Source organism: Furipterus horrens, unplaced genomic scaffold, assembly GCF_987537825.1.
Source record: "Furipterus horrens unplaced genomic scaffold, mFurHor1.1.pri manual_scaffold_6, whole genome shotgun sequence".
Classification (NCBI taxonomy): domain Eukaryota; kingdom Metazoa; phylum Chordata; class Mammalia; order Chiroptera; family Furipteridae; genus Furipterus; species Furipterus horrens.
The window spans coordinates 43,236,919-43,262,116 of NW_028327176.1; the positions used below are offsets into that span (position 1 = coordinate 43,236,919).

The 25,198-nt window shown below is 37.5% G+C and overlaps 1 protein-coding gene and 1 long non-coding RNA gene across 3 annotated transcripts; one reads left to right on the forward strand and one right to left on the reverse strand.

Moving 5' to 3' along the window:
- Positions 1 to 5,713: 5,713 nt before the first annotated feature.
- On the reverse strand, positions 5,714 to 11,485 carry TMEM17 (transmembrane protein 17). The gene is made up of 4 exons (XM_090280266.1): positions 11,284 to 11,485; positions 7,831 to 7,934; positions 7,561 to 7,674; positions 5,714 to 6,604 (listed from the first exon to the last, which is right to left on the reverse strand). The coding sequence occupies exons 1-4, from the start codon at positions 11,381 to 11,383 to the stop codon at positions 6,326 to 6,328; spliced, it is 597 nt and encodes a 198-aa protein (XP_090136392.1). The 5' UTR covers positions 11,384 to 11,485; the 3' UTR covers positions 5,714 to 6,325.
- Positions 6,383 to 22,815, forward strand: LOC150006046 (uncharacterized). 2 transcript variants are annotated; one of them, XR_016511723.1, is made up of 3 exons: positions 6,383 to 6,440; positions 17,841 to 17,935; positions 22,387 to 22,815. It is a non-coding gene; the product is annotated as an uncharacterized LOC150006046 (long non-coding RNA). The 2 variants fall into 2 exon arrangements; XR_016511722.1 differs by lacking the exon at positions 6,383 to 6,440 and adding an exon at positions 11,510 to 11,617.
- The last annotated feature ends 2,383 nt before the right edge of the window (positions 22,816 to 25,198 follow it).

The following is a 25,198-nucleotide window of genomic DNA, read 5'->3' on the forward strand; positions in this document are numbered from 1 at the left end:
TAAATCTTTGTGATAGCTCACTGTTTAAATTATTGAGGGATTCAGAATATTAAAAGCTTTAGCATAGCTTACTAGCTCCTCCCAAGCTTCTCTACCTTATTCTGTGACCTTTCTCCTCATGCACACTTCCTACCAGCTTTACCAAACTATATGAAACAGTACTCACAATCCTGTTATTTCTCTCTCTTAATACTGAAATTAACACTTAATACCCACTCATCCCCCAAATCTTGAGTGTTACTTTGTTTAGGAAGGCTTCCCAGATTCCTCATCTTTTATATGTCCCTTCTCTGTAATCCCATAGTGCTCTCATTGCACTGTGCTTTCATTGATTTGTCTGCCTTTTCCACCAAACAGTAAACTCTCATTATTATGTGAACAGTTTCAGCGAGTGTGTATGTGTTTGCTTGTTTTTATTAAATTTATTGGGGTGACATTGGCTAATAAGACTATGTAGGTTTCAAGTGTACATTTCTATGATACATGATCTGTATATTGCATTGCGTGCCCACCACTCAAAGTCAAATCATGTTTTGTCACCATATATTTGGCTCCCTTTACCTTCTATTACCCCCTGTCAGGGAAGCCTTGCTCTGAGAAATCACACGGAGACCATTGTGGGATCAGGCAATGAGCTTATTGAGGGAAAAGGGGGAAGGGGGTGGAGGGGAGAGGCAACTTCCAGACAGACTCAAGGGCACAAAGGAGCAAGGGGAATGGGGAGCAAGGGAATGGGGAATGGGGACTCCCTGTCCTCCTTGTAGGCCTGTAGGAGTCCTACCCACACTTCTTTTTTTTAATATGCTTTATTGATTATGCTGTTACAGTAGTCCCAAATTCTTTTCCCCTTGTTCCCCTCCACCCAGTGACCCCCTTCCCTCCAGTTGTTCCTTCCCCCCTTAGTCCATGCCCATTGGTTGTGCATATAGTTCTTCTCAACATCTTCTTGTCTACTCCACTCCCTCCTACTATGCTTCTTAGTTCCTGTACCATCTCCCTCTCTTTCTCCCCTTCTCCCTTCCTAGTTGACCTCCCCCAATAATGTTCCCCATACCTATAATTCTTTTCCCACTCTCGTTGCCTACTTAGCCTGCCTTTGTTTCAGTTCCCTAGCTTCTGTTGTTGGTTGTTGTGATACAGTTTTCATTTTAATGTTCATAGTTTTGATCCTCTTTCTCCTAAACAAATTCCTTTAACATTTCATATAACAGTGGTTTGATCTGATGAACTCCTTCAGTTTTACTTTGTCCTGGAAGCATTTTCTCTGCCCTTCTATTCTGAATGACAGCTTTGCTGGATAGAGTAATTGTGGTTGTAGGTTTTTGCTTTTTATTACTTTGAATATTTCTTGCCAGTCCCTTCTTGCCTGCAGTTTCTTTTGAGAAATCAGCTGATAGTCTTATTGGGACCCCTTTGTGTATAATTCTCTTCTCTCTTGCTGCTTTTAAGGTTCTCTCTTTATCCTTAATTTTTGACATTTTAATTATAATGGGTCTTGGTGTGGTTCTCCCTGGGTCCAGATTTTTTGGAACTCTCTGTGCTTCCTGGACCTGTAAGTCTATTTCTTTCCCCAAGTTAGGGAAGTTCTGCTTCATTATTTTTTCACATAATTTTTCATTTTATAGTTCTTCTTCACCTTCTGGCAACCCTATGATTTGGATGTTGGCCCACTTATAGCTGTCCCATAGGTTTCTAAGCCTCTCCTCATTTTCCTCACTTTTCATTTCCTCTTTCTGCACTGGTTGACTATTCCTTCCCTGTGTTCTGATTTGTGGATTTGATCCATGGTTTTCTTCCCCTCACCACTAGTTTCATATGTGTTTTTGTTCATTTCATCAGGACTAGCCTTCATTCCTTGCCAGTCTTGATTAAGATCTGATGTTAGGTCTGTAAGCCTTTTTATAAGCAAAGTTCTGAACTGTGCCTCAGAAGATTTCGTATCTGCTGCTCTGTTAGATTAGATACGTGTTGTCTGGTCAGCAGCATCACTGGGATCTCTATCATGATCTGTGCCATCCTGAGAGTTTTGTGTTTACCTTTGCTTCCTGGGTGGGGCCATCACACCTCCTACACTATAGGGGACAGAGCCCCATGCACTTGTCACAACTGGGCGACCTTTCTCACCACGCTGTGGCATTTTCTGTGGGGGTGGGGGTCCAAGATGGATTCCTGCCATTCACTCTCTGCTGAGAGACCAGGAGCCTCCTCACAGTCCGAGGCAATGGGGGTCTGCCTTTCCCGGCTTTGGAATCATGAGCTGACGGGTCTGGTCTGCAGCTTGGGGTGTTCCCCTGGCACTTTTTGCCTCTCCTTAAATACAGGTGTCTGTGCTTACCACTGTCCTGCCACCATCACCGCAGCTGCTGCCGCCAGCACAGCTTGATCTCTCCACCCCGGTTTTGCCCCTCCTACCCGTCCAGAAAAGCACCCCTTCTTTATAACTTCATATGTTGGACTTCCATTTATTTTCTGGAACTTCTGGTTATTTCTGGTTTTGTGGTAGTTGTATTCCTTCTTAGTTGTGGAGGGAGATGGAGCGTGTCAGTCTAAGCCTCCATCTTGGCCGAAAGTCTCCCACCCACACTTCTGCAGGCACCTTTTTTATACTTGTCAACCACTCATTTTGATGAGGGCGAGTTTGCTTGCCAAGATATTCAGTAGGTTATTTGTATCTCATTGCTCCCCCCTCTCACTAGGTTAGTTAACATATGGGGCTAAGTCCATTAATATTTCCACTGGGAATGGACTAGGTCCATCATCATATCCTTAGGGGGCCCTGGCCAGGGCCAGGTTGATTAGCATATATCAAAAGTCCAGGTGCGCATTCTAGCTGCCTCCATGTTCTGACACCCTCCACCCCACCACCCTCTCCCCTCTGGTAACGACCATACTGTTGTCTGTATGTATGAGTTTCAGTTTTATATTCCATATACGAGTGAAATCATATGGTTCTTATTTTTTTCTGACTGACTTATTTCATTTAGCATAATATTCTCAAGGGCCATCTATGTTGTCACAAAACGCAGTATTTCACCTCTTCTTATGGCTGAGTACTGTTCCATTGTATATATGTACCACATCTTCTTTACACAGTCCTCTACTGAAGGACACTTTGGTTGTCTTCATGTCTTGGTCATCATGAATAGTGCTGCAATGAACATAGGGATGTATGTGTTTAACTCCAGTCCCCACGTCCCCTCCCTGTGCTCTGACAATGAGAGGGCTAGTGAATGCTAACTGATGAAGAGGAAGGGCCAATGTGCTACTTCCGAACACTTAATTAACAGTTAGGAACAAAGAGGGGAGATATGCTGGAAGCCAAGGACTGTTATCTGTCAGGTACTTATCAGGTAGAAACTCATTCAATGCACCTCCCTGAAGTCAGATTTTACTACTGTATCTTAACATTGTCTTGCAAATATTTTACCTTTCCCATGGGAACACATCTTATTTGTCTATGACCCCTCCCCTATTCCTTGCACATACTAGGTAGACATTCAAACACATGCTGATCAAAATCCAATTAAAAAAATCATTCTGATTTACAGAAATGTACATCTACCTTTTCTGTGATGAGGAAGACTCTGGAAGAAAAAACATGAAACACAAAATATCTGTGAAGCTCAGCATCCTAACAAGAAATGTTCAGAACAGTGTTATGAACCCCTGGAGAGAAAGATGTAATAGAACTAAGGATAAACAAACTTATTCAAATAAAATAAAAATAAGTACTATCTAAATTCCAAATGTTCTGACATGTAAATATCTTCTTTACTTCAATTTTCATATGCTTACATAGGGAACCAATAGAAAATATTGGTTCAGCCTAACAAAAAAATCATGGTTTTACTGTTTAGATGAAAAACAAATGACTATCATTTTCTCAATTGACCTTCTTAGTTTCTTTTTCCCACCCTTATTATATTTGCATTGCAGGCAATATAATTATTAGAGTAAAAATTTTTTTTGGAGAATTTTAATAAATCAAATTTTCCCCTCAAATATTTAGTCTTTAAAAATTTTAAATTATTACTCCAATATTTTAGCTATTAATCTTTTAATCCTAAATTAAAGTTTAAATATGTCAGAGTCTCTGCTATTTAAAACAAAACTCTGGACACAATTGTTAAATAAAAAAGTCTTTCTTGAACATTCTAATCTATCTGCTGTGTAGATTTAGTGTTCGTATTTTATATTTTCTTACAGAATCACCCATCCATTCCCATCTAGAAACAAGTTAGAGAACAAAGAATTCTATTTTGAATTTCAAATTATTGGAGTATACCTGTGACTAGTTTGGTATGAGGGAAAGGTAAATTAGCCAGTGCATGAAGTGGAGAGGGGAAAATCTTCAAACCGTGTAACAATAAAAAACAAATAAAATTAGCATAGTTTGGTCAGGTGTAGTTAAGAGTGGGGTGTGAAAATATTTTAAAAAATTAAGCAATGTAAGAATAAATAAGGCAAAACATGGAAATCCTAAGATGAGCATGAATTACAGAGAAGGGAAATTGGAAGGAATAATTTTTAATGTAGCTACAACTATTTCTCAGTAAAATACCTTACTTATAAAGTCACACTTTCCTATAGTAAAGAAGAAAATATTACATTTCCCCTTCTTTATCTGAAGTTTTGCTTTCTGCAGTTTGTTACCCATGGTCAACCATGGCCTGAAAATATTAAATGGAAAATTCCAGAAATAATTCCTAAGTTTTAAATTGTGCCCTGTTCTGAGTAACATGATGAAGTCTCATGCTGTCTGGCTCTGTCCTGCCTGGGATATGAATTATCCATTTGTCCAGCCTCTCCACATGGTAGATGCTACACACCTGTTAGTCCTCAGATCAGCTTTCATAATATTGCAGTGTTTGTGTTCAAGTAACCTTTATATTACTTAATAATGGCCCCAGAGTGCAAGAATAGTGATGTTGACAATTAAGATTTGCTGCAGAGAAGCCATGAAGTGCTTTCTTTAAGTGAAAAGGTACATACAGTACAATAAGATATTTTGAGATAAACCACATAACTTTTATTACAGTATGTTATAATTGTTCTATTTTATTATTAGTTATTGTTGCTAATCTCTTACTGTGACTAATTTATAAATTAAATTTTATCATAGGTATATATATATATAGAAAAAAACATTGTATATATAGTGTTCAGTACTATCTGAGGTTTCAGGCATACACTGGGGACCTTCAAACATACCCCTTGTATATAAGGGGGCACTACTGTATATCCCTTAAGATAATCCTATAATCACTTTAATATAATGTTCAAATACACCAAGCAATTTTGCTCTTACCAGAATTTCCTTAAGTAGGTTTTTCCTATTAGCAAGGGAACATGCTTATTTATGATGATGAGTATTGTCCCTTTGGTCACCTTTAACTCTGACTATGGATTAACAGGCACCCCGGTTTTCAAATCAAGGCTCATATGAATTTATTGGGTATGAAGCAGTTCTTCTGCAAATAATGATTTAGTAGATGAGATCACAAGGGTTAATGTGCTTAGTTCAGTGCCCACCACATATTGATATATGGCTCTCTACTATATATTTTTTCTCTTTCTGTCTCTTGCAACTCTGTAATAAAAATAAACCCACAAAAAGAACTATACAAGACAAGAATAATTCGTTACAAATATTTTAACATAAATATTTTATAATTTATTGTAAAAACATTTTGCACACCATTATTACCATAAATACTGAACATGGTTTTATGAAAGCTACAATTTTATGATAAAAATATTTCCTAAATATCATGATAATCCACTTATTTTTTCATAACTTCAGGACAACAGCTGAGACTAGGGTTATAATTTAACCCTAACAGACATGAAAACTTGGTGTCTTGGTTTACAAATATAGTCTAATACACCACAATATTGATAAGCATATCCATGTGCTTCAGATGTACTGCTAAGACATGGATAGCTAACAAGTTTAAAAGAAATATACACATTTCTAACTAGAAATGTTATAGGTACCAACTAGAAATATTACAGTAAAGCTGGTAAACTGTAACCAGCAACACAGAATTCTACACACCTGAGAAAGTCAACAACAAACAAAAAATTAAGTTATTTGGCATCAGGTGGAAAACATGTAGGTTTTAGGGTTGGCTTACTGCTTTCTTGTACTGTACTTCTTGTACTTGTACTGTATCATTGCCTTCAACCTTGGAATTTCATTACCAGAGAGTATACAATTCCAAATACTTGCTTTGTCCTTCTTCTCATGCTAGATCTCTGATGTTTTCCCAACTCTTGCAGTCTTCTAGAATGACCTTTCAGATTTTCACTAAACAACACTGGGTCAAATCTCTTCTACACAAGATCTCATTGTTCTCATGCCTCCTCTATTTGCAGAGAGCCTGTCAAAGTCTTGGAGGTGGAAACGAGTTGCCAACTGATTTACCATTTTCCTCAAGGTAAGAAATGCTGAAACGACTTGGAAAGTAAGGAACACAGTGAAGATGATGTGTACTGCTTTTTCCAAGGGCAGATTCATTAAGCCTTCATTAAAGAGCAAGAAAAGAATTAAAGGCAACTGCAATAGAAGGCTCAAAAGCCAAAAGCCAGCCAACTCAGGAACCTGAAATGACACATATTAAGAGTAATCGGATCAGTAAAGTATACTCTTTTGTTTATACAGGTAAGCAAGTACTTAGCACTACTGTGAACCTGTATTGTGATCTCTGTAATTCAGAAGTATACATGTCCTTGTCCTCAGAGAATTTACAGTCTAGATTAGAAGAGAAAATTAATTTATGTGATAATCCTAGAATACTACACCTTAGTGAATAATTAAATGTACCACTTAGAAATATAGACTGACTGTTACAAGAAGTAAGAGTGACAAGGGTAGGTGAAAGAATTCAGGATGTAGGCTTTTTAAAGTTGGGTAGAAAGAGGAAGAGGCAAGAAAGTAGTTAAGTAAAGATGTGGGATGAGCATGACCAGGAATCAACATGTCAGCCTGGAATGGATGCTTAGTTTAGGAAATAGCAAGAAATACAGTGAGACAGGCTGGGTGGGGCCTAATTACAAAGGGCCTAGAAAACCTTAGGAATCATTAGGCATTATCCCTAAGCTCTGGTAACTAACTGTACATGCTGAGGCAGCCTGATGATTCAGAAAACATGTGCCCAGCACAGAAAATGAGCTTATAATTTCCCCTCAATTTTTTACTCAGGATCCAAATAAACATGTTTAATTGACCAAGTATTTTCAAGACTGGTGAAAAGAGAAAAGATGATCAGTTCTGAAGTACTTATGATGTTAGGTACTTCATATAAATTATTTCATTTAATCCCAATAAAACTATGAAATATTTTCCCCATTTTATTTATTTATCTTATTTTCCCCATTTTACTAATAAAGAAACCAAGGCTGATGAGATTAAGCAAACAGACCACAGGGACAAAAAGAGGTAAAGAGGAACCAGGCCTTAACTACAGGCCTTTGCTCCTTTCACCACAGCTCACTGCCCTTTCTTTGCTACTTATTGCATTGATGTGTAGTACTGAAAGAAAGAAAAGAGGAGCCTACCTTTTCCTGTAGGTTACCCATGTATCCCAGATACAACCTGATAGCTTCGATTAAGGTTATTAGGATGATAACAGTGATCACAATGAATTTGTAGTAATCAGGCAAAATTGGATACTAAAAAAACAAAAATAAACATGTTTGTAAAATCTCACATATAGTAAAACTGACTTGAGATTTAAAAAAATTAAGAACTTTAATTTTATTAACAATGCAGCAATGCCAAGGATGGGCAGAAGAGACCTTAGCAAAAGTATTAAAGTACATACTTACCTTCATTTGAAGCATCATAATGCTGCTTACCCACCACAGGGGGAAATAGTAAGCATTAAAATAAAGTGACATCTGCAATGCCAAACTGGAAACCATTTCATTATCTACAATAGAAATAGAGAGAAAAGGGACAAACTCTTATTCCTGATCCATGCCTGTAAATCCTTTAGTTCCTGAGAATAACCGTCATATTGGCTCCACAAAACTCCAAATTTTAAGCCTCTTTATAATCATTGCCAGTGAAAGGAAATATTCACCATCATACTATTTAGTTCATATACTGGCTACGTGGGGGTATATTTCATATTTTTCAATTATTTTAGCATTTTGCCATTATAGTCTGCTGACTTTTTTGCACACTACTGGTATAGATTAAAAGTAGAATATCAATATAAATCCCATTTAGATACAATAATTGTTATTACTGCCTTTGTAGAGTTCTATGTAAAGCGCCTGTAAAATGAACACATAAAATATATGAAAACTACTTTCTCACATATAAACTAATATCATACAAAAAAGAATCTCTCCAAATTATAATTATATACACACCCCTCTTCAGCATACCCTAATTCCACCCATTCATTAATATCCAATAAATGCTACTTTTTCCATCAATTTTTTTCTTAATTGTACTCGCCCACTCCAGTAGAAATCTCTTTCCCCTACCACTCTAACCTGTGTATAAGAAGTGTTAGCAAAGAACCATACTCCCTCACTCAAGACACAGTCTGGTATAGTGAAGAGATTATGAGCTTTAGAGTCCAACTAAACCTGGAATTCCCCAAACTTCCTTGTAACTCTGGATGCCAGACTTGAGATAAGTTATTTAATCTCTTTGACCCTCAATTTCTTCATCTGTAAAATGGTAACATTAAAATTATCTCACAGATGCCCTGGCTGCTGTGGCTCAGTGGGTTGAGCGTTGGCCTGCGAACCAAGTGTCGCTGGTTCAATTCCCAGTCAGGGCACATGACTAAGTTGCACGCCAGGTCCCCAGTTGGGGGCGTGAGAGAGGCAACTGCACAGTGATGTTTCTCCTCCTCTCTTTCTCCTTTCCCCTCTCTTTAGAAACAGATAAATAAAATAAAATAAAGTAACCTTGTTAAAAAATAAATAAATTTTTATGAAAAGTTATCTCACAGATTGCTTGTAGGGATTAGAGATAATATATTTCATACTAGCACCATGCCTGGCACTCAATCAATATATATGTCCCCTTTCCTTTTCTTTCAGTTATAAAAAGCCTCAATGTAAACACAGACCATATTCTACCCAAATTTGATATCCTCATAGAACCTAGCATCTTGCTTTACACATCATAATTATCAATTACACTAAAGCAGAATGAATTAATGCAAACAGACTGTCATTTGTGATACATGAGTTTCATTTATCTAAGACTGATTGTATAATATTTTGTTTTTATGTAGGGAGAATTACATAAGAATTTAATTTTTTTAAATTGAACCCTACATTTGCATCCTAAATTTTATAAATTCTAACAGTAGCAGAAACCAATTGCACTAAAGTAATAATTTATAAGGCTCTAAAATAAATTTCTTAAAAACAGATTTTTTTCTTTTTCTCCACAACTTCTAATAATTTTAAAATGTAAAAAATAATCATGGCCTCATAGCAAGAATGTACCTGATTATGATGATCTACTTTTTAAAATCCTAATTATGATATACTTTGCTTGCGCCTATTTATTAAATTATCACTAATGAGGGAATGAGATCTGAAGGCAACTCACCATTTTAGGATTTTTTTCACAATAATAGTACAATTCTTGGTCAGCTGTGGACATGGTAATGATATATATACTTGTAATTACAGTGCAAATAATCAAACCTATACCAGATCCACAAAGAAAATGTGGAAAAATAATGACAAATTAGTTAAGATGAAAATTTTAATACCTTTGGAGCAGAAAATGTAGTCAAATTTTGCAAAGAAGTTTTTATGTTAAAAATTTTGTACAATAACATCTTAAGAGTTATGCTATATCTGTATTTCAGCAGCTCAAACTGATAATCATGTAATTGAAAATCAAATTAATATGTAAATGAATCTTGAAAGCACAGACATGAATTTACTAAATTTTGCAAAAGTATAAGTTGAATTCTGTAAATGGAATTTAAATTAAAACACTTATAATCTAAATCAGGGGTAGGCAAACTACCAGCCAGCTGCCTAATTTTGTATAGCAAGTGAGCTAAAAGTGTTTTTTTCACATTTTTAAATGGTTGGGGGAAAATAACCAAAGAATAATATTTTTTGACACTGAAATCACATGAAATTTAAATTTTAGTATCCACAAATAAAGTTTTATTGGAACACTGCCCTATCTACCCAGTTACCATTATTTATAGCTGCCAGAGATCTACAGCCTGCAAAATCTAAAACATTTACTATTTATTCCTTTACAGAAAATGTCTGCTGATATTTTATCAGATTTTAGAGACTGTTAAGCCTTAGCGTTAGAAATCAGAAAAATAAAAACCTAGTTTTTCGCATTATGTTTTTCTCTGTGCATCCTAATCATGAAGAGGCCTAAATTTGGGGGGACAGGCAAAGAATCAAGTTGCAAAAATGCAACCATAGAAAACTGAATTTACTTTTCCCTGACCCTTTAAAAAATTCCTAAACCAAGCCAGAGGAAAATATTTCTATTTCCAGCAGAGTTCAGGGATAGAAACCGTATGGATCTGGTTGACAGTACATTGTCTATCATCATGGTTTAAGAAGCAGAAACTGTTTTAGAGAAAACCGCATTACTACTTGTCAGGTTGCATATAGTAGCATCAGGGCATTTTGTTACTAGATTTAGTGAAGGGTTATATATAGGGGAGGGGAAGAGGAAGGCAGGAAGTGGGGGTTGTTTTATTGAAGGCGATGCTAGTGTGGCCACTCTCACTCGAGTCTGCGGAGAGTGGTTTAAAATGACTCAACCCCCCTACCCCCCTTTCCATCTCTTCTGCCAGAAAATCACCTGTGGTGGAACATACTTGTTCTGCTAGTAAAGGAGAAAAGGAAAAGATAATTTTACAGGGGTGGGTGTGGGGAGTGGGAAGGAGTGATTCTCTCCCTCCAGGCCAGAAAAGCCAGGGCAGACGCCGAAGAGGAAAAGCAACGTCGGCCTTCGCAGAGGGCGCAGGATCTGATGTGTGCTGCGGCAGCGGCTTTTATAGTATTTATATTTTTTGGAGTAAGCCCAGCACCACCTCAGCTACCCTGCTTGCAAATCGCGGGCCAGGCCCCGGAACGATCAGCCATCAGGGCCCAGAAACGTCCCATCCCCAGCAACGTCCCATTCCCAGCTCTCGGCTTGGCCTCTCCTCCAAGGCGCATCCCGCACTGCAGAGAACCAGCTGAAGGCGAAACTGCCATTTTAGGTCCTGGCAAATCTGCTGCTCCAAACCCGCGCCAGGTCGTGGGCGGGGCACTCACCCGGACCTTCGCTGTACTCTGGCCCGGTCCGGTTTGAGTCCCCAAACACCGTCCGGCTGAAGTTTCCCAGCCGCTGACGGACGGGATCCGGCAGCTCCATGCTCTACGTCTCAATGCTCAGTGTGCTGTTCCCACGGCAACCGTGGGGCGCTGGGGGCTCCACAGCCCGGCTGGCAGAAGCGCGGGTTGTGAGCCCGGGAGCTTGGACGGTAGGGGTGTGGGGAAAGCCGGTTCTTGCTGAGAGCCTCAGTCGGATGCAAAACGGCAGATTCCTTAGTCCTGTTGTAAACCCTAGTATCGTGAAAAGGAGTAGAAATAATGATAAATGACCTGGGTATGTATTCTGATACAAGGAGCCCTCACACATTGTCAGTGGGATGCAACCATTCTGGTAGGAAGCAGAGAACGAATGCAGAGCTTGAAGAATGTTCATGAGTAGCTTCTGTTCTAGGACTTTATATGTATAATATATAATATTCGTAATAATATATGCTTAGAAAAGTGTACACACACACATACACGACATACATTTGATGGAATACTTCGCTGCAGCTTTAAAATCATGTTTGCAACGAATATTTGATAGGATTAACTTAAAGTAAAAATAAAATTCCAGAAGTAAAACTAAATAGAAATGAACCTAATTTGATAAAATGTGTGTAAATATGTGAGGAGCAAAGAGGGGGAGGAGGTAGCACAAGCACAGTGGCTTTTGGCTGGGTTGGGGAAGAATGGGGTGGTCTGTGGGCTTCACTTTAAAACGGGTTTCTCTTTTCTATCCTAATGGCTTGGACAGAAAAGGCCCAGAGGTCTGAGAGGGGGAAAAACCTGAACTATTTACCTCAGCCCAAATTAAGTATAATGGGCAAAAGGGTTTTGGACAGGCGAGATGTGCCTAGCACACCTTCTTACAAAGAAGCCCTTTTTTTTTTTTTTCCTAATATGGAACATTGAAAAATTAATCCCTGCCTTTTGTCATCTAGTAGTTATGGATTGAATGATGTCTTTTAACCCTTTTCGCCAAATCTGTTGCCCCCAGAACACAACAAGGACACCAGCCTGTTAAACCAAGCACGCCGTTGACCGGAGACAGCCAACTAACCTGGAGTCTGCACGATCCTTCCCCATGTGGGAAGGCCACCCTCCCCTCCACACCCCCACTCTTATTAGGGTTTTCTGGACCCAAGGGTAGGTAGGACGACGACCATGTCCAGCTTGAAGCAGCTAGAGGAGCTTGAGACCTTCGCCCATTGTCCTTTACAAGATTACAAAGCGTCCTAATATTTGAGAGGGGGGGGGGATAGTTAATTTTTACGAACCAGGGGTATGGACTTGGGGGGGATTGCTGGGGGAGGGTGGTGCTGGGTGGAGGGGAACAAGGGGGAGAAAATTGGAACTGTTGTAACAATATAATCAATAAAAAACATTAAAAAAAAAAAAAAAGAAAAAGAAAATACCTTACAGAAGCACCTAGACTAGCGTTAGATGAAACAACTAGGCACCATAGCCTAGCCAAGTTGATACATAAAATTAACCATTACAAACAATTTGGCTTGAATTAGTTCAGCACATTTATTTGTCAGTTTCCTGAGGGATCAGTACTTGGGAAAGGCTAATTTTGACAAAGCATAAATGAGGAGATGGGAGAAAAGAACAACAGGACAGGAAGCATTAAGTAACATTGTGGAGGGGGATCCAAGGCCAGGAAAGGGGTGGAGAAGGCTCAGGGAACTGAGAATTTGGCTGTGGGAAAAAAGAAAGGCTTTGGAAAGGAAGTTCCCCCAAAAGTTGAAGGATGAGGAGGAATATGGAAGTAACCTAAGATAGAATTAACCTAGAGCCTCTCAGCGCATTTATAGAGACTCTTGGACCACTCTTGAACTAGTGCTTTGTTGGACTACTGCTTAGTCTCTATCTTGGACTATTATAAGATATAATAAAGAGAAGATGAAGATTTACTGATTGGCTTTCAAAAAAAAAAAAAAAGACTAGAAGGAAGTAACTCACAATGTTAATAGTTGTTATTTCTGGATTGTTCGTTTGGGCAATTTAAAATTTTCAAAACATTTCTGTATTTTTCTTCTTCCTCTCAAATAAGGTGTATTATTTTTAAACTATGTATAATATACTTTTCAATCCATGGTTGGGAATCCATGTATGAGAAGGTTGACAAGTTATACTGTGGCAGGTCAGTACCTCTAGCATTGTTCACGGGTCAATTGTACAGGAAAGAGCACACACTCAATTTATACCTGTAACCAGCACCCAGATCAAGAAACGGAACCCTACCAGCACATTCATAAACTCTCCCCTTCCTAAGTCACTAAACCCCACTTCTAACTGACCTTTTCTGACCTCTAATAATAGTTTTGCCTATTTTTATGATTTATGTAAAATAATCATACAGTGCTTTTCAAAAATATATAGCTCTTAAATAACCAAAATTATTTTAATGAAATTCCTTCATGCTGTTGAATGTAGAGTCTTTTTCCTTTCTGTTTGTGACCATAACACAGTAAGTTTATCCATTCTACTGTTGATGAGCATCTGTGTATTTTCTAGTTTGTAACTATTAGAATAGTGCCACTTTTTAGTAAAAATATGCCTCTTGGTAAACATTTGCATGCACTTGTGTTGAGTTTATTCCTAAGAGTAGAATTGCTGGCTTAGGAGATATGATCCAAGTTTTCCAAAGTGGTTGTACCAATTTCTACTACTTCGAGCAATGTATAAGCATTCCTGTTGCTCCAATCCAGCAATGTCTGAACATTCCTGTCACTCCAAATCCTTCACTAACACTTCCTTATTTTCCATCCTTTCCATTCATTCTGATAAGGGTGTGGTGAACAGTATTTTTACTATCAGAAGAAAAACACACACACACACATTTATATAAATCAAAAGGAAGTTATGGGAGAAAATAGCGACAAGACTAGGATTTCAAAATAATTCAACTAATGTTTATTTTATTCCTACTTTTCATGACATTGTAATAGGTTAATTAGGGCTAGTCCTCCCCATCAAGAAGCTCAGCCCAATGAGGGAGTAAGAGACACGAAAACAAATAAGTACAATACACATTAGTAAAGAAAAACACACAGATGAAGAAGCTGTTAATTCTAGTTGGAGATGTTAGGGAAAATCTGGCTAACTCCTATTTCTTTCCAGGATGGAGCTCAAGCCTCAGTATCTCCAAAAAACCTTCCAGGACCTCCCTGAAGATGGTTTAAGTGCCATTTTCTATGTTTTTCAAAGCATCTTCATCTGTGTTACTTTGGTCACAGTGCTGGTCATGCTGTGCTGTAACTGTTTATTTGTGTCTGCTTCTCTTGCTAGTTCACAAGCTCTTTGAGGATAGGAATGGGCTTTCATCTTTTTATCCTGAATACTAGCACAGAGCTTGTCCTAGAATGGGAACCGGATAACTATTGAATGAATAAAGGAAATGAAAGGTCTCAGGACCACTCCCATATCTTCCCATTTCTGGTACAGGGACTTAGCTAGCTCTTAAACAAGGTTCATTCTATAGAATAGAACTGATATTTTAAAACACAGTGAATTATAGCAATCAATTTTTTTTTAAACTGAGCAGCAAAAAAATCCATTCCATCTATTAAATTAACCAAGATTGTTATAAAGGGCACAGAGAAGCAGGAAGCCTCATGCTCTGCTGATTAATTATAATTTGAACAATCTCATTGAGGAAAGCAATTGGTACAAATTACTTAAAAAATATTCCTGCTTCTAATGCAATAATCCAAATGTTAAAGCTCTTTTTTGGGGGGTGTGAGGGGATAGTGATAAAAATGAATAAAGTTTTATACATCAAGATATTCCAACATCATTGATATTGGTTTTCTAAAAAAGTGGGGGAGCATTTGATGTGCTCAACCACAGGGTCTAATTAAGCAGATTATGATATTCATGATGAGGTGTTGGGCTACAGTAAACACGATGCCGTTGGAAGCAGAGAAAGCCGAGTTCAAACCCCCTGACATTCTCACTTTACTACCTAAAAGCTGTGTGATTGATTTCAGACCTTTTTTTTGTAAGGTGAGGATAATGATAACTTACTGTTATGGTTGATGTGAAGATGATATCATTGAATGAGGCTTTCTATAAATGATAGCTATCATTGACACATCTATTAAAATGATGTTTGTGAAGAAGAAACACCTACAGAGGAAGTGAAATCATGCCAACATTTAATTTTCTAAATTCTATTGTACCTGTGAGGCAATAACTCTGTTCCTTTTCTTGTAAAGACAGAGAATGCGATTAGCTATGTTAATTAAAGTCATCAAAAGCCTGACTGAATTCTTTTAAAGATATTTTTCTACCATTGAGAAAAGACGTGAAAATTGTAATTATTTCATCAAGATCCTGGAGGAAAACATTCACAAAATTATGGGTATTTTTCCTTTAGACTTTACTTATTATCCAAGTTGCCTATAATAAGCATGCTTGTCATAGTTCAGAAGACATACTAAAAATAGAAAAGCAAGCAATGATGGTGCAAAAATATATTACAGAAGAGTTTTGAGAGGAAAAGAATGTGGTTTGGAAAGAATCCTGTCATTATTGATATCACAAATGGTCCTAAGGGCTCAAAAAACTTTCCAAATATTGTTAGTTGATGCTTATAATATTTATAGGCAGCAATCACATTAGTTAAATACTGAAAAACAGAGAAGGAAATCCACTTTTATGGAATCAAGAGACTAGTATAATTTGGGATTCCCATCTTTTACACCTGTTACTCTAAATCTAAAGAGAGAAGTATAGAGTCTCTGTTCTTAAAATCATGGAAATCATTCCCAGTGAGATTAATAAATAACCCTGTAAAAGTTAAACTATTTACTCTTTTTTAAAAAATTGTTTGTTTGTTTATTTATTTTATTTTTAGAGAGGGGAAAGGAGAAGAGAGGGAGAGAAACTTCACTGTGTGGTTGCCTCTCACTCGCGCCCCCAGCTGGGGACCTGATGTGCAACCTAGTCATGTGCCCTGACTGGGAATCGAACCAGCGACACTTGGCTCGCAGGCCAACACTCAATCCACTGAGCCACAGTGGCCAGGGCCTAAACTATTTACTCTTTATGCCAATGTTGATGGTCAAAGTAATAACTACTTCCCAAATAATTGTTTAATATAGTTCACTGGGATTTAATTACATTTATGATTTACTTTTTAAAATATTTTTTTCACAAAAAAATTTAAACCTAGTACAATGGTTTGTTTCTCTTTGAGAAGAGGCAAAATTATCAGGTAATAATGTATTATGCTATGTGACAAGAAACTGATTTTGAGAGTTACTTAAATTAGTCCATTGACATAACAAAGATAAATTCTTTCTACTTGATATTAATAATTTAGAAACAATATATTTAAGAGAACATATTATTCAATTTGTTGCCTTAAAATGAACTGTGAGACAGTTCTAAGAAGTTAAAAGATAAGTTATATATTTGGGTATACTATCTTCAATATGGTTCCACATGAGCAACCACATTTCAAAAATTTTACTCTACATAACCTGAAATATAACCTAATAATCCTCAAGTTGTTAATGGCTAATCAAAACCTTTTTGACTCTCTAGCACAATATATTCTAATCACAACACTTTCAAAGGTTTTTAAGAAAGAACCAGGATATGAATTACATAGAAAGTCAAATCTCATGAAGGGTATTTTTCTTATTATATTAAGTGATATTTCAAGGCTGACTACTGTATAATATTTGGTCTTCAAAGTTATCTCCCTTGAGCATTTTTCTTAGAGAATTGTCCCCCCTTTAAAATGCTGTTTATATTATAGTTTTTTCATTCTGTGCATTTCTTTGTGTTAGCCTACCGCAGTGTTCATCTGCTATAGCAAGCTGCTGCTCCCTGTGACAGACTACGTGGGGGGTGGGAACGACAAGCCCGGGAAAATCTGTAAAGAAAAACTTGATTAGGGAAACCTGAGCTCTGTCAAGTAGATTGTGATACTGACTAGAAGCAAGTAACTATTTTATTGACTAAGTAATAGTTTCATTTTTAGTAGTAATAGTATTACTGTATTAATAATATTTTATGTTATGCTGTGTAAAAATATAAATTCTGTTCTCCTTCCTGGAAGAAAATTAATCTTTACTTTTTACTGACTATAATAAAATATTTTCCTGTCCCCCAAATCTTAATACATTGTACCTTCTTGTTTGTTTTGGATTATGGTTCTGTGCTTTTAACAAATAGTAGACATTGTCTTCAATAGTATACTGTACATTGCTTAGTTGTATTCAGTTTTGATCCCCAATTACATCAGTTATAAGAGTAGAAGTATTGTCGATGGACAGTTTGGTGTTAAATTAAAGGTGCACACATAGGTAAACAGCTCAAGTAAATTTGAGTTATTATATTTATGTAGATGAATAACATAACTCAATTTTCTTGAAAGTAAATTTGCTTTGTAAAATAGAAAATCATTGCAATTATTCCTGTATCCCATTCCCTTTCCCACTGTATTTTTAGTTAATACAGAATTGTTCTTTTTTTTTTTTCCAACACATGCTATGAAGATTAACAGAAGTTCGAGGTGGTTGGAAACAAGGATAGGAAGTCAACAGGGATGTCCTGAGCCTTGGCTAAGCTACAAAGCTGTGCATGAAATGTGGTGAGTTCACATATTATAAGTTCAGGAACTACCTATAGTAAGGCTAGCCTACTCTGAAATGTCGATACAAAGTCAATACAGTGGTTCCCCCTGCCCCCTCACCCCCCGCCTTTAGCCATGGTTTCACTTTCTGCAGTTTCAGTTACTCGAGGTCAACCTTGGTCCAAAAATAGTCCTCTACATCCAAGTATGGACACCATCATGGCTTGATGATCCAGGTTCACCAAAGCAGATGAACCTCCTTCTGATGGATCATCAGAATGTCAATGGTAGTCTAAAGTTACATCATAATGCCTATGTCAGTCACTTCACTTCATCTCATCACATAGACATTGTACCATCTTATGTCATTACAAGAAGAAGGGTAAGTACAATACAATAAGATATTTGAGAGAGAAACCACATACACATAACTTATTACAGTATATTGTTATAACTGTTCTAGTTTATTATTAGTTATTGTTAATCTTTTATTGTGCTTAATTTATAAATTAAACTTTAGGTACATATGTATAGGAAAAAACATAGTATACATAGGGTTTGGTAATAGCTGCATTTTGAAGCATCCACTGGGGTTCTTAGAACATATTCCCCATGGATAAGGGGAGATTGTGTACAGGGAAACAGCCTTACCACTAAACATTCCCCAAGCCACCCCCTCCCTACTCCCTGAAGTACAAAGAAGGGGTGAATAGAGATGTTAGTTTTTTGTGAAGTAGAATATTCATAAGGATACCCTAATCTCTCCCTTCCCCCATTCTCACTGTCATACCTGAGGGACAAGGTTGATAATTTTTCACTAAATGTGAGTGTAAATCAATGAATTATAAACTTATTGAGTATATCCAAAGGATATTAATTAGTGAATTGCTAGCCTAGAGATAGATTGTTTTTGTTTTTGTTTTTATTTTTGCTTTTGGCTTGGCCTTTGTTTTGAAGTAGTTTATTTTTATTCCATTTTTTCCATTACCATTTATCCCTCTTCCACCTCCACCCGCTTCCCTCCCCACTGCAATCACCATGCCTTTGTCCATGCCCATGAGTTCTTTTCCTTTTTTGCTTGATCACTCCTCCCCACCCAGAGCTGTCAGCATGCCCTCTATCTATGAGTCTGTTTTGCTTCTTAGTTCATTAGATTCCACATATGAATGAAATCATATGGTACTTGTTTTTCTCTGACTGGCTTATTTCACTTAGCTTAATGGTCTCTAGGTCCATGCATGCTGTCACAAAGGGTAAAATTTCTTCTTTTTTATAGCCAAATAGTATTCCATTGTGTAAATGTACTATAGCTGTTTTATCCATTCATCTACTGATAGACACTTGGACTGCTTCCAACCCTTAACTATTGTAAATAACACTGCGATGAACATAGGGGTGCTTATGTTCTTTCGAATTAGTGTTTTGGGTTTCTTTGGATAAATTCCTAGAAGTGGAATTGCTGGGTCATAAGGCATTTCCATTTTTAATTTTTCACTGCTTTCCACAGTGGCTGCACCAATCTTCATTCTCACTAACAATGCAGAAGGGTTCCCCGTTCTCCACATCCTTGCCAGCACTTGTTTTTTGATTTATTGATGATAGCCATTTTGATAAGTATGAGATGATGATATCTCATTGTGGTTTTAATTTGCATTTCTCTGATAATTAATGATATTGGTGATCTTTTCATATGTCTATTGTCCATTTGTATGTCCTCTCGCTTCCTAATATCAAATTACACATGGCATTATTCTTGGAAAACTGTTATAGTTATTTCTTTCTGATAAACTTCTAGCAATGTATGAGAATCTTGAACATTTTCCTGTTGCTTCACCTTTGGATATTACAATTCTCAAAATTCCTGCCAATTTGTTTGATTATATTTATTTAGATTCCATATATAAATGAAATCATTTGGCATTTGTCTTTCTCTTTCTGACCTATTTCACTTAGCACAATACCTTCTGTGTTGTTGCAGCTTGCAAGATTTTATTCTTTTTTATGGCGAGTCAGATTTCATTGTATATATGCACCAATTCTTCTTTATCCATTCATCCATGACAGACACTTAGGTTGCATCCATACCTTGGCTATTGTAAATACGCTGCAATGAACATAGAGGTGCATATATCTTTTCAAATTAGTGTTTTGGGTTTCTTTGGATAAATAGCCAGAAGTGGAAATGTTGTGCCCTTCTTTGTTTCTTGTTATAGCCTTTGTTTTAAAGTCTATTTTGTCTAATATAAGTACTGCTACTCCAGATTTTTTTGTTTCAATTTCCATGAAATATCTTTTTTTATTCTTTTACTTTCAGTCTGTGTGTGTTTTTCAATATGAATTGAATCTCTTACATAGGGTCTTGTTTTCTTATCCATTCAGTCACCCTATATCTTGTGACTGGGGCATTTAATTCATTTGTATTTAAAGTAATTATTGATAAATATATAGTTATTGCCATTTTATTATTCATATTTTTGACTTTTTTCTTCTTAAAGGAGTCCTTTTAATATTTCTTGTAATACTGACTTGTTGATGATGAACTCCTTTAGCTTTTTCTTGTCTGGGAAGCTCTTTAACTGTCCTTCAATTCTAAATACTAGCTTTGCTACATAGAGTAATCTTTGTTGTAGGTCTTTTCTTTTCATCACTTTGAATATTTCATGCCAGTCCCTTCTGGCCTGAAATGTTTCTTTTGAGAAATCAGCTGGAGGTCTTATGGGAGCTTCTTTGTAGGTAACTAATTGCTTTTCTTTTGCTCCTTTTAAGATTCTCTCTTTGTCTTCAACTTTGGTATTTTAATTATGGTATGTCCTGGTGTGGGCCTCTTTAGGTTCATCTTGTTTGGAATTCTCTGAGAATCCTGGGCTTGTATGTCTATTTCCTTCCCCAGGAGAGGGACATTTTCAGTCATCATTTCTTCAAATAGGTTCTCAATCCTTTGCTCTCTTTCTTCTCCTGGTATGCCTATGATGTGAAGATTGGTATGCTTGATGTTGTCTCAGAGGCCACTCAAACTATCCTCATGTTTTTGGATTATTTTTTATTTTGCTGTTCTGATTGGGTGTTTTCTGCTTCCTTATCTTCCAAATCACTGATTTGATCTTCTGCTTTATCTACTCTACTGTTGATTCCCTCTAATGTATTGTTCATTTTAGTTATTGTATTCATTTCTGAAGAGTACTTTTTAATATTTTCTATCTCTGTTTTTATATTTCCTATCTTTTTGCTGAAGTTCTCACTGTGATCATTAAGCATCCTTATAACCAGTGTTTTGAACTCTGCATCTGGTAGAATTTTTTTGTTGTTGTTGCAGTTTACTCTAGTTTTTTTTTCCTGGAGTTTTGTTCTGTTCTTTCATTTGGGACATGTTTCTTTATATCCTCATTTTGACTGCCTCCCTGTGTTTGTTTCTATATATCAGGTAGAGCTGCTACATCTCTTTGTCTTGGTAGAGTGTCCTTATGTAGTCGGTGTCCTGTGGGGCCCAGTGGTACAGTATCCCTGTCATCTGAGCCAGGAATTCCAGGTATATCCCTTGTATGGGTTGTGCATGCCCTCCTGTAGTGGTTGAGCCTTGACTACTGTTGGCATGTCATTGGGATGGATTGACCCTCAGGCTGATTGGTTGTGAGGATTGGCTGTGACTACAGTGGAGGAGCTATTGTGTAAGGACTTACCCTATGGAGCAGAATTTGCTTTAGTAGGGCTCTGGTGCCTTCTGAGTCTTCCATTTGAATGTGTTATTTGTGGAGGTTGTTAGGTAGTACTCTGGTGTGGTAGGAAGTTAGCCACAGGATGTTTTGGTTTTAATGCCTCTTGGGAAAGTCAACTGCTTCTCGTGCCCTGCCTGGGGCTCCCTGATATGAGCTACAAAGTAATCTGCCACTTGTCCTGAGAGATGCCTGGGAGAAGCTAAGCTGTGAATGGATGCTGCCTATTTCTAGTGCCAGGCTTGGGGCTGCTTAATAAGAGGTATGGGGCATACCAAGGTCAGATGTTGCTTGTTTGGGGTTTATGAACCTTTGAGAGATTTAGGGAAGGCTGAAGCATGAGCTAAGACAGGTTGTTTGTACAGAAAATTCCCTGGCAGAGATCTGGGTGGGCCTGAATATTGGGCAGGGCAGGGTCTCAGTGAATCACCAGGGTGAGGCAAACAGTGTTAGCTAGATTGATGGCAACTCAGATATGACACCTGCCTATACCTGCAGGGGGAGGGATCAGCAATGGACAGTGACCTCTGCCAGTACTTCTGTCTGGAAAAAAGTGGTCTCTCCAGCCCATACCATGAAGTCAGACAATTCAGTTTTTTCTTATATGTCCCTGGCATCTTTAAGCAGCTGCCCCAGACCTGGAGCTTTGAGGGAGTCAGTCCATCAGTGAATAAGCCTGTGTATAGGCCCTTTAAGTGTAATGACTAGAACTCCATTAGGCCTGTCTCACTCACTCACAATCTCTGCTCATTTTCACAGCAAGAAGTTACGGGGACTTCTCTTCCTGGCACTAGAACCATGGGCTTGGAAGCCTGGTGTGGGTCTGGGACCCCTTGCTCTTCAGGAAAGACCTCCACAGCAAAGAAGTCCCTCCTGATTTTTAAGCACCACACATGGGTGTGGGACCAGCCTATTCTGCGTCTTCACCACTCTTATCAGGCTCCATGTGGCTTCTTCTGTATATCCTTAGTGATAGGACTTCTGTTCAGCTAGACGTCTTACAGTTCTCAATGATGGTTGTTCTGTAGTTTAGTTGTAATTTTGATGTTGTCATGGGAGGAGACAAGAATAGCATTTACCTACTCTACCATCTTGATGGGAACTCCTTTTGTTCTTTTTTTAACTAAAGTGTGTACCTTAGTGTTTCTTAAAAAGAGTCTATATATTAAGCACATTAACCCTTTTTGAAATACATATTGCAAATATTTTTCCAAGTTTGTCGTCTGTCTCTTGTTTATGAATGTGATTTTTTTGAAACAGTGAAGATTTTTATTTTTAAGAAGTTAAATGTGTCAATCACTTTATTGTTTTTGCCTTTTATTTCCCACTTAGAAAAATATCCTCAAATTATGTAACTATTAACCTATATGTTCTATCATATAATATTTAATATGAATATACTAAAGACTAACTCTTGGGTCCAGAATACCAATTACAATTCAGGGATCCCCAACCCTCAGGCTGTGGACCAGTACTGGTCTATGACCTGTTAGGAACCGGGCTGCGCAGCAGGAGGTGAGTGGCAGGCGAACCAGCCAAGCTTCGCTCGCATTACCACCTGAGCTCTGCCTCCTGTCTCCCATCAACCCCATTTGTGGAAAAATTGTCTTCCACTAAACCGGTCCCTGGTGCCAAAAATGTTAGGGACCACTGAATTACATAACCTCTGGATGGGGAACTTTGAGGTTGCCAGCATCAGTGTGCTTTGACTGCCAAAAACCTATTGGGATCTTGGGCTTCACCAATAAAGCTTAGGGTCTAGAACCAGGAAAGTTACAGTCCTACAACATTGTCAAAGGATTCAAGCTTTAGACTATGTTTGATTTAGATATGCTTGAGATTGTTTATTTTATTGGCTAATATGTCAACAATTGTTGGGGAATTTGTGTAATCAAAAACATTTTCTCATTTTCAAGGTAAGGCAGATAATTTTTTATAGTGAAACAAGCTATTAAAAAGTACAACTTCAACAGTTCATTTTTCTTTGAGGTTGTCTGATACAAACATCACAGGGATTAAATATTTCTCAGAAAACCTCTATGTTTTCTGTAATCACACCTCCATTTCCAATAGGCTTAGCACAAGTTCCACCAAAATTTGCTTGGCATAGTAAAACTTGCTGGTACAAGCATTCCCTTTAAAATCAAGAAGACATGGATTCCTATTACTCCCCCTGCCCTGCTCCAACAATTTTATTTAGCACTGAACTAGTCAAGAAAAGTAAAAGGTGTAAGGATCAGAAATGAAAAACGAAAAACTGTCATTATTCAGAATCAGAATTTTATGTGCTTTTAAATTCTTAGTCCTCACCTAGGCTATTTTATTAGCTGTGTTTTCACATTTTAAGACTATTGTGTGGACATAAACCCAAAGAGGTTTATAGGGGAATAATCATGGTGTTGATGAGGAGGGGACTTTGAAAACATGGCACATAAGGAAAAGATTTGGGAGTATTTCACCTAGGAGGAAAAAATGACCCAAATTACCTTGTCTTAAGCTACTGAAAGGAAAAATTGTTATGTAGAACAGAGATTAAGTGCATATCTTTTTCCCTGAAAGGCCCAAGGAAGTATAACGAGGGTCACTAGGAGGCAAGAGGAAGAAAGATTTAAGCTCTTACAGAACTTTTAAGAGAGTGATTCAGACTGTGAGAGGGATACCTCAGGAAGTGGAAAGTATTTTGTCATTGGACATTTTCAACCAAATGCTGAGTGAGCATGTGGTGGAACGCTGTAGGTTCTATGATGTTTTAGAAACTAAAAAGCTTACATTTCTTGAGCACCTATTGTGTGCATGTGTCGAGCCAGGTGCTATTTCATATAATCAGGGTCTATTGTATCCCCATTTAACAAATGAAACAGAAGCTTAGAGTCTAATGGTTTGCCTGGTGTCACATAGACAGTAATTATGAAAGCCTGAGTTCAGGCCCAGGCAGTCTGTTTCCAGGGTTCCAACTCGTGCACTGAATTGTCTGGAAAGAGTGTTTGGCTTCAGTAACCTTTAGGATTTTGTCAAATCCCAAGATTGTATAATTATATGAGGAGAAAAGTCATCCTTAAAGGGATTTATATTTAAGATTAATTTTGTTGGCAGTGATGTTAGGTGGCTTCTGTTTCAGTATCTAATCTTTAAGTTATGAATAAAATAAGTTACTAAAAATCCACCCATCCTTTCTAAATTAGAAAGCTGTTGGATATTCACATATCTACCAAGGTACAAATAAGCTTGTAGACAATGGCTGGGATCCCAGACAGATGTTCTTGGGGCTCTGGCAATAAGACTGAGCCTATAAGTATCAGATGTACGTTGTCTTACAAAACCACATAGCAGTTTTGTAGCATCATGGTGTTTGTTTGTTTTTTCTAAATAGACCCAGCAGTTGATCTTGGGCTACTTTTACAGGATCACAAATGAACTTGTTTTATTTGACATTTTTGAGTGTTACATCACTGAGTTGTAGGTTATCTCATACCAGTCACAGAATGCTATTTAAAATTTACAGCTAGGTGCATTCTTCAATATACGTATATAACTCCTTCAAATATAGAAACGTGTCCAAATATACATAGAA